The sequence below is a fragment of the Mustela nivalis genome (assembly GCF_964662115.1).
Source record: "Mustela nivalis genome assembly, chromosome: 1".
NCBI classification, from domain to species: Eukaryota; Metazoa; Chordata; class Mammalia; order Carnivora; family Mustelidae; genus Mustela; species Mustela nivalis.
In genome coordinates, this window is record NC_139020.1 from 13,017,732 (window position 1) to 13,027,891 (window position 10,160).

The 10,160-nt window shown below is 46.1% G+C and overlaps 1 protein-coding gene across 13 annotated transcripts in view; it reads left to right on the forward strand.

Annotated features, from left to right (window-relative positions):
* The window catches only part of TIAM1 (TIAM Rac1 associated GEF 1), a 382,148-nt gene extending 372,422 nt beyond the window's left edge, over positions 1–9,726 (forward strand). For all 13 annotated transcript variants that reach the window (XM_082723635.1, XM_082723632.1, XM_082723631.1 and 10 more), the window contains 3 exons: positions 1,046–1,133; positions 3,448–3,620; positions 7,186–9,726. In XM_082723635.1, the coding sequence (XP_082579761.1) occupies positions 1,046–1,133; positions 3,448–3,620; positions 7,186–7,655 (731 nt within the window). In that variant the 3' untranslated portion in view covers positions 7,656–9,726. The remainder of the gene's footprint in view (positions 1–1,045; positions 1,134–3,447; positions 3,621–7,185) is intronic.
* The last annotated feature ends 434 nt before the right edge of the window (positions 9,727–10,160 follow it).

Consider the following 10,160-nt stretch of genomic DNA (forward strand, 5'->3'; position numbering starts at 1 on the left):
CTGCAGATTACCTAGTTCGTGTTTCCCGGTGCCTGGTTTATAGGATGGGAAGCTTACGTTTATAGCAAACGGCAGGCTTCTCAGCCAGAGATTTTCCTTTCATGGAGGACTAAATACACACAGAATTTAAATTCTGACAAGAAAGCCATCTTTGTGATATGCCATTCCATTCTCACTCTGCTTTTCATTCAAATCAGGTTTAAAACAATCAAGATAAAAGCTTGTTTTAACAGAGTTATAAAGACCAGCCAACATGTTTCTCGTTATGAGATACATTCTAGTAGATCTGAGAAGTCAGAACGTGCAATTGCTTGATTTTTTTATCTTCATTTGGGAAGACCGGTAGAAATTTTGGCAGATGAGCCCTGGTTGGGATGAAACAGTGTGGGCACAGTGAGGGTTTGTGGCCGGGGCTCTGACCACACCTCCCCATGTGTGGTCTCGATGTTTGTAGTGATTGTTTCTTTCACAAACACTCTATTCAGGACCTAAAAGAATACGGTACTGCTGCATTGTAAGCACAGAGATGAAAGCCAGCTGTTCTCCCCTTCTCAGCGTCCTGATTTTGCTTCCCTCAGAATGGGTACCTTGGGGGTGTCGAGAAAGCAAAACCCCATTTGTTTGCAGGACCTGCTTGTCCAGGGCACTAGGCCTGGTGGCTCACAGGGAGGGCTCCCACCAGGGACACACAGACCTGCCTCTCTAATGCTGGCCTGATCGAATTTGCCTTACGACTACTCGCTCAGCTGAAATCGTTCAGCCGAACAGGCTGTGCATTGAAAGGGAGCGGTTCTTGCAAGAGTGTGATGGGCTGATGGCCCTTTCAGACCACCGAGCTGGAGATTTCAGCACCTGGAAATTTTCCTTCACATTAAGCCTTTCACTTTTTCTCTTTAAGATGACAAGGAGGGTAGCAAAGTACCTTTGGCTTTCCAAGGCTCTACACTCTTGAATCTCACACTGAGGCTTAGAAAATGCTTTTGTAAAAATGCAAATAAATCTCGTTGAGACATGCCCTAATTCATCCTTATTCTGATTTGTCTAGATGCAGAAGCAAACGCTGTGTGTGAAATTGTCCATGTAAAATCGGAATCTGAAGGCAGGCCGGAGAGGGTCTTCCATCTCTGCTGCAGGTGAGCCTGGGGCCAGGACGGGCTGACCTCGCTGCCCAGACGGGAGGGGTGTGATGGCTCGATGTTCCTCCCTCACTCCGCGGTCGGTACGTCCCCCTGTGCGTCCCTCGATGCCGCGTGCTTTTTCTTGTACATTTCAGAAATGCGATAACACTTAAATAACACTAACATTAAATAACACTAATTAGGGGCGCCTGGGTGGCTCCCTCAGTTAGGCGTCTATCTGCCTTAGGCTTGGGACATGATCGCAGAGTCCTGGGATGGAGCCCCGCGTCCGTCTTCCTACTCAGTGCTTCCCCCTCCGCCTCCCCCTCTCCCTACTCATGCTTGCTCTCTCTCCTCTCAAATAAATAAATATTCAAAAATAAATAACACCACCTAGACACGTTAAACTGACTTTATCAGAACATAGGCAGTAACCTCGTTAACTTCATATCCTTCTAGAAGGAAGTAGGCATTCTCTTGTGCGTGCGATGTTCGGATGAGGGCTCTTTGCCCATAGTTACATTGGATGAGGCTGTCTCGTACGATTTTGTTTCGGTGCTGAGGTGTGTTTATACTGTAGCATCTCTGAGATGAGGCAGATGGAGAACGAGCGGGGACGAGACGAGAGGGCGTGGGGTGTGCAGGTGCTACCTGGGTCCTGGTCACGCCAAGAAATTTCGGATGGGCGTTTGCCACAAGCTGCTCAGTTTGACCTACAGACCTCAGGAGGAAGCTGAGCTTGGAATATGGGCTTCTACTGAGGACTTCTTTTCCTTTCCTTTCCCTCACCCCTGGTCCTTCTCTCTCCTCCTCCTCCTCCATGAGAATTTGAGAATTTTTTTCAAATGCAGCAAGTTCTCCCTCCCTCCCTCTGTCTCTCTCTCGTTTTTTTGGTTTTTTTTTGGTTTTTTTTTTTTTTGCCTAACAGTGTCAAAATGAATGGTCCCGATGGCCCGTGTCTGGTGTATTTGGCTTGTCATACGATCTACACTCGGGCTTTAAGCTGATCACGGGTACTCAGTGATTTACTCAGTACCTCCCCAGTACCCCACACCTTGGGTAGTAATATGCTGTAATTTCCCTACAGGGAAATCTGACAGAGTTGGAGCACCTGGGTGGCTCAGTCGGTTAAGCATCTGTCTTTGGCTCACGTCATGATCTTGGGGTCCTAGGATCGAGTCCCGCGTTGAGCTCCTTGCTCATCGGGGTGTCTGCTTCTCCCTCTGCTTATGCATGCGCTATCTCTCACACACACAAATAAATAAATAAACTCTTTTTTAAAAATTAAAAAAAAAAGGAAATCTGATAGAATCAATGTTGTTGGGCTTATTAGCAATATGTTTTCATGTTACTACTACCGTCATAAGAAGGCCCATGAACCAAGTATGAACCGTGCTAAGCCCCTTTATGCGTTATGCGTTACTTCATTTAACCTTGGCTTGGGGGAGCCAAGGCTCCCGGAGGGGCCTTGGCCTAAAATATTAGAGCAAATGAACTCTGAGTTCAAACTCTGAGAGATCTGACTCCAGAGCCTCTGTTTCATGTATCTGCATCACCTGTCTGTGTTAGTGACACATCAATGAAGAGCAGAATGTGGGAAGCTGCTGGGACTAGAACTGACACTTTTTTCACATGGTCCACATGTGGTTTGAGCACCATCTTTACCATTGGTGATTTGGTTGGTAAGGTCTGGGAGGTCCGCTGGGCCTGCTCCTAGAGAAGCCACGTTCGCCATTGATAAGGAATACCAGGGAGTGCTTACCTGGGGTGAAGATACCGAGAACTTCATGAGAAAAATGACTCTCCCCCCGGAAGTACTTTTTTATTGTGGGAATTAGGACTTGGGAAGGTTGTTCGATTCTCTGCAGTGTCGCTTTAATACGGACTTGGTGAAGTATGTCACAGGATATTTCACAGAAGGACAACTTAAGAGGGAGCTACAGGTGTTAGTTGGGACATCAGATTTGGGTCCTCGGCAGAGCTGAGAATCCTGTGGTTCAGTTGTCTGCAAAAGCATTTTAGGAAAAAAGGCTTTGCCATAAGTGTCAAGGGCAGAATCTGGCAATGTCCGGGTGCGGGACCCGTCTGCTCATGCATGGGCTATCTACCCCACATTGGCTGCAGGAGATGAATCAAGGAGCGTGACGGGAAGGAAGTCCTTGTTCTCTATCACCAGTGAAGAAAAAAGCATAGAAACGAGTTGTGGCCTCATTCTCTATGACCTTTGGCCATCAAGGATGTTTGTTGGGCTGCACCGGATGGTATCAGAAGTTCCCCGTGTGTTCAGGACTTTGCCCCTAACACGTGTCCATCTTCTTTCTCCTTACAGCTCTCCAGAGAGCCGGAAAGACTTCCTGAAGGCTGTGCATTCAATCCTGCGCGATAAGCACAGAAGACAGCTCCTCAAAACCGAAAGCCTTCCCTCATCGCAGCAATACGTCCCTTTCGGAGGAAAAAGATTGTGTGCGCTCAAAGGGGCCAGGCCAGCCATGAGCCGGGCAGGTACTGTGGGGATTCCGACGTTCAAGATCCCCGTCACCCCCGCTCCACTGTAGAACTCCAGAGAGCTTGACGTTTTCGTCAAGCAAGAATTAGACGTGGCCTTGAGGGGGCTAATGTTGGAGTACAGCCCTTCCCTGGTGTGAGGTTCCTTGCCCATGCCTCCTTCCCAGCAGCTCCCTGGGTTGTCTGCCCTTCATTCATGCCTCTTCCCTCCCTCCAGCTTCCCTCTGCCACCCTCCTCCTCTTGGCTGGGGGCTCCTCTCTCCTTCGCCACACCAGGAAGTGAGCGCATTCTCTTCCTGGAGGGCCTCTCTCAGCCTGCTTGCGGAATGGGAGTCGCTGCTTTGCATGGCAGCCATCTTTGTTTAGCCGAAGGCAGTGTGTCATGTCTCCGCAAGGTCGTGGCCCACCATTCTGAGAACATGGTGGCCTCGTAGTCTGGAAACACGGCATTGCCTGTTCTCGGGAAGGATTCCATGTTTGGTAGACCAGATGACACATCAGATGTTTACCCTGGCCTTAGGCCAGCTACCCAATTTTCAGCTTCATTGTTAGTTTGGGGAAGGCTTGAGCTGCTACTAGTAAAGAGGAATGTAGAGTTTAAATGGTCCCAGAGTATATCGTCTCTAAGGACTGGAACTGTCACGGTGGAGCGGGAAGGAAGGAAGACCCATAGTTCCGTCTAGAAACAGCAGTAAAATATATCTAGGAAGAAAGATGTTTTCATAACCTAGATGTATTAATGACATCAAGATATTAATACTTTTATCACTCGTTTCTTAAGAGGCACCCCCCATTTTTCAGGGATGCCAATAAAAGAGGCTTCCTTTGCAATTGTCAAGAAGATTCTGACCTTTCCGCCTATCCTCAGTTGTGTTGAAGGGTCATGGATAGAACTGTGAATGGTTGGAGGTTTTTGTAGACGTAGCCTATATAGCTTGACAAGGGATATTACGTTCTTTAAGCACTTAAACTGAACTAATGTTGGGGCTTAGTTATCTTGAACCTGTTCTCCAATCAGTTGATAGATGTTTACTGAAAACCTAGTGCAGTGAATACCCAGCGTTCTGTTGGGTTCTCCAAGGTACCTGAAGCCTCGTATACCTCTGTATCCATAGTTTCTCATGGAGGCCTCATGTTAAGAAAGCTTCGCGGATCCCTTTATAAGCTCAAAACAGAGCATTTCTTCTTAGAATTGTCCCACCTAATCCTTTTACTTGCCCGGGGATGCTTAAATTAGGATTGAGAATACATGTCCCAATCTTAGGAAACCTGCCTGTCACTGGCCAGGTTTCAATTGTTACTCAAGGGACTTAAATTCAGAGCTGCATTTAGCTGCTTCGAAACTAAAGCCATTTTAGTCTGTAGGACCCTCAGAAGTTTTCCTGCTGACACCCCTTTGGAAAGAAACCCAAACCACACCTTACTCCATCATGAAAACCAAGAGAAACCCCCCATGTCAGCCTGTTGGCTTTGGCTGATTGGAAGATTTTCCACACGATGGCTCATTTCTGGCTGAGGAAAGTCTCTGCTCTTCTGCTTTTGAAACTCCTCATTATCAGCGGGGTTTTTACGTTAGATGATTTAAAGATGGTGTGTGAGTGGGTCAGCTAGCACTAGCCTGTCAGTTTTAACAGTGCACTGGAGATACTCAGACCAGAGATGGTCTCCCTGAACCCCAGAAGGCTGACTGGGTTATTAAGTATCCTTTTAATAAGGGATAAATACTCAGGCTTCATCATGCGTTGTTACGAATACCCATGAAAAGCCCGATATCCTAACACAGGATTCAGTCCTGAAGTACCGCATGTTTGCCGATCACCCAATTAAAATTTCTTTTGTTCCAACATTTTCTTATGAAAAATTTCAGATATACCAGCTGGGAGAATCATACACATAGAGAACCTACCATCTATTCTATAATGGCTATTTTTCTGTATGTTCCTTATGTATCTACCCATCTGTCATCCATCACCTCCTGTTTTTGACACAGTCCAAAAATACAGACATCAACTCATTTCACCCCTAAACACTTCAGCATGAGGATCACGGGCGGATGTTTCCAAGGGCCCAGTTTTGCATGGAGGTAATTCCAATACAGTGATGGGAGAGAGCCAGTCTCCACTCTGGGGGTTTGGGGATAGAAATGACCGGAACGTCTGCTTCTTCCTAGTAGAGTAGACACAGTGGTGGTTCTTTCTTTCTTTTTTTTTTTTTTTTTTCCTTTGTTCCATTTTTTCTGGAGACCATTTTTCAGTTCCCTTCCTTGATCAAGAGGGATGTCCGCTTGTTCCGTATTTTATGATGGTAGAGCACCCCGGAACCATGATGGCACCTCAGGGGTCCGAGGCAGAGGATGGCAGGAGTGGGAGCCCACTCACGGACCTGGGACCCGCTGGGTCTGATAGTCCCTGGGGGTACTCCTGTCACTGAAGCAGTTTAATGGTTTTCAGGGCTTAGGTTTCAAGAATGCGCCTCCTCCTTGGTGTCCAGGCTCTCCCCCTCCATTGGAAACCCCACATTGCATTGCACCTTCTCGGCTGCCTTCTCACACAGCCGCCATTTGACTAGTGAGGGAGAAGCAGCAGCCTTCCCCGTGTGTGTGTGTGTGTGCGCGCACGCGCGTGTGTGTGTGTGTGTGTGTGTGTGGTGGGAATGTTCATTTGTCTGACTGGGTGGTGTCTTATGTGTTTGGAATAATTCTGGCTTCCTAGAAGGCAGGAGGGTGAAGGAATGAATTCAGAGATTTTTTTTCTTAATTTGTAGTCACTTCGTGCAGCACTCTGAGGCTCGGTGGCATGCGTGTCCTCTGTTATGCACTTCTCAGGCCATCCAGGCATCGATATTTTAATTGCTTTGTGGGAGAGAAATCGGTGAGACACAGAATGCAGTCCAGGGGAACTAGAGCTCCCATCTGTGTAGTTTCACCGTGAACGTGGAGCTTCGGCAGAGAGAGGGCAGGGCGGTCGCTAGAGACTAGCTGTCGTGCCCGTAGCTAACTTCCCGTCCTCCAGAAATGAATGGTACATTTGGTTTTCCAGAAAGCAGTATAGCTTCTGCCCCCTTGACACATCATGGTGTTGTTTACAAAGACAGTGGAACTCTAGAAGCATTGTCCACCCTTACCAAAGAGCCATCCCAGCGAAGTGGCCCTGGGACGGCCCTTGGGGGTCCCCAGAGCACCATGCCGTGCAACATCATCAGGGTTGAGGGCACTAACCAATCCCAAGGTCGGCGGTCTCCTTGGGGGCAGCACAGGATAGAGAAATAGATTGTTGCAGAGGGAGGTGAAGACCCTTTTCCCCGTAACCAACACCCCTCCCCGTGTCCCCCTGTCCCTCACTCTGCCCTTTGGCCAGTTGCCGTGCCATCCTCCAAGTCCAGACACGTGTGTGAAGTAAAGACTAAGACTAGGACTGATGAAATCTGGACTTGAAGCCCTGAACGACATCAAGGCACTAAATGAATCCCATGTAGTTGTTCCTTTGTTTTCTTTGCTGTCTGCATTTCCTCGCAGGTAAAGCATGTGGGGGTTTTATTTTTATATTTTTGTGTGTGTGTGCAGTGTCTGCCCCAAGCAAGTCTCTTGGGAGAAGGAGGCGGCGACTGGCTCGAAACAGGTTTACCATTGACTCTGACGCCATCTCGGCCAGCAGCCCGGAGAAAGAGTCCCAGCAGCCCCCCGGTGGCGGGGACACTGACCGGTGGGTCGAGGAACAGTTTGATCTTGCTCAGTACGAGGAGCAGGATGACATCAAGGAGACAGACATCCTCAGTGACGATGACGAGTTCTGCGAGTCCGTGAAGGGCGCCGCAGTGGACACAGACCTCCGGGAGCAGCTTCAGGCTGCTTCCATCAGTCAGCGGGAGAGAGGTCGGAGAGCCCTGGATAGTCACGCGTCCCGCATGACGCAGCTCAAGAAGCAAGCCGCCCTCTCGGGCATCAATGGAGGCCTGGAGAGCCCGGGCGAGGAAGTCATTTGGGTTAGGCGCGAAGACTTTGCCCCATCCAAGAAACTGAACACTGAGATCTGACTGTCCCTTTCCCCCTAGAGAGCGTGTGTAGATACCGCCCCCTCTCCCCGCCCCGCCTCCACTCTGCCCCCCATCCTGTCCCCGCGAGGAGGAGAATGTTCCCTTAGGTCGCACTCTTGCACACATGGCCTTGGCGGCTGACTCTTGTTCCGAAGCCACGTAGCCACCCAACGTCGTCATGTCTAGAGACATCAGAAAGAATTGCTCAGAATCCCAAATAAGCTTGAGTCCTATCTTCTGTATATTACTAAGGGCTTTTATTTATTCTCAACTAATCAGGGCCAGAAGAATTAAAAAATTAAAAAAAAAAAAAAGATTCTACAGCACTGGAAAGCAAATGAACCCCCCTCCAGGAGTTTAAAGTATGTACACAGATTAGTCGAAGAGATAGCACACAAAAATAAAATAAATAAAATTTTAAAAAAACGAATAATAATAAAAGTCACTCTATCTGAAATCAGACCAGGAGCCATCTCTTAGTTGGGGAAACCACCTTCAAACACAAAAACGCCACAGAGCAACTGTACAGCTTCACAGTGTTCTTACTCCTTTTCCCTCTTCGATGTCTGAGAATATCTGTGTATTTTAAGAATGTGTGAGGAGACGGTGGAGATGTATGTTTTGATGAGCTGTTGTTTTTTCTTTCTTCTTTTTTTTTATTTCTCTTTTCTGTTTTGATCTATGGCTGGTCTTACTCGATGTCCATGTTGGAAGTTCTAGTTTTGCATAGAGTTGTAAAGACGCCAAACTCTTTGAGAAGAGATCCAAATTTATCACTTGAAAAAAAAAAAAAACACTATTTTTTGTATTTTACCTGAGGTGCAGAGGCACAAACAGATGAGAATTTTACAGTGTTAGTGTAACTGAGTCTTTAAAAAAAAAAATGAGGATTTTACCTTTTACAGAGAGAATGAGGCTGGGTGATTTATATTTATATACGAAAGGCCAACGAGATGCTTAGGAGAAATTTTTTTTTCCAAGAAGAATATTTCTTTTTTTTTTCTTTCTTTTTTTTTTTTATTTTAATGTTTGAATCTCTATCTGAAATGGGAGCTTGGTTGGGTTAAACATGACACCCGGATGGGCGTGTGTATGTCTGTTGCACATGGCGGGGGAGGGGAGACTCCTTCTCAAGGGGTTGCCATGGTGATCATTGGTTTTCCCATTAAAGTTGCATCTTCATCCATAGATTACCTATCCCTTCCCTGACAGTCCATACCAAATCTCTTAACAAAACAGCCTCTTCAAAATCTTGCTTTGTCTTTCCTACTTTCTACATGCCAACGAAACAGGGTAAACATGCTAAAAATCTCACATTCTAAACAGATTTCCAAATAGGAAGAACAAAAACAAGTTAAAGCACTTTCGATTTTTTTTTTTTTGGAACGGTTTATAGCTTTTTTTTTTCTTCCCATTTCACAATGTCCACTTCCTAAGAAGGGTTTAAATAATATGAAAATTTTCTTTTTGGGGAAAATATCTATTTGGTGTTTGACACATCAGTAGGTACTTTAAAGACCTGAATTTTATAGTAGCTTTAGGAATTATATTTTATAAAAATCAGTTATGACTTTATATTTCCAGACAATAGAGAGTTCAGAACATCACGCTTCTATGCCCCTGCTTGCTTTACCCGCTCTCCTACCTGATATCCCTCCCCTTTTTGGGTTTCCAGGGCTTTGAGCTTGATCTTTTGAAAGTTTTATTCTATTAAATTTTTGCTATATCTTCTGATTTTCTTAAAAAGCTTTAGAATGATTTCTATACCCTTTGTACCACTGCATTGTTCCATACCTCCAGTTCGATGGTGTCCGGATGGAAAACTGAAGCGAAGACTTCTGATAAGTCACACTTAACTGATCCCAGTGCAACACTTCCGTCTGAAAAATGCTGGAAAGTCTGGTGCTTGGAGAGGGTGCCATTGTCTCTTGTACATAAGGTCACGACGTGTCTATGTCAAAAGTTCTTATATATTTCTTTTATAAGCTGAAAGAAGGTCTATTTTTATGTTTTTAGGTCTACGAATGGAACGTTGTAAATGCCTGTCAAACAATAAAAATACTGAAAAGTATCTGGACAGTCCTGTGCCTTTTTGGACGGGAGGATGGATATGGACCATTGGCAGGAAGGAGTTCTGTGAGAGGAAATTCTTGGGAATGCCTGTTTTGTTTTCTTTCCTTTCTCTAGATAATCATGAGCATCAAGGAAAAGCTGACTTGGTAGAGCGTAAAGATTTTTTAATTTTTTTTTCCAAATTGAGGTATAATTGACCTGTACTATTATGTTAGTTTCAGGAGGACGACATAATGATCCGCTGTTTGTATATAGTGCACAAGGGCCCCCACAGGCGTCCTCTGAACGTCTGTCCCCACACAGAGCTCTAGAATTTTTTTTTCTTGTGATGAGAACCTTCAGAATCCACTCTCCCTGCTGCTTTCCAGTATGTTACGATGTTTTCACTGCAGTCTCCATGATGTGAATGACTCCCCCAGGACTTTTCCGTTT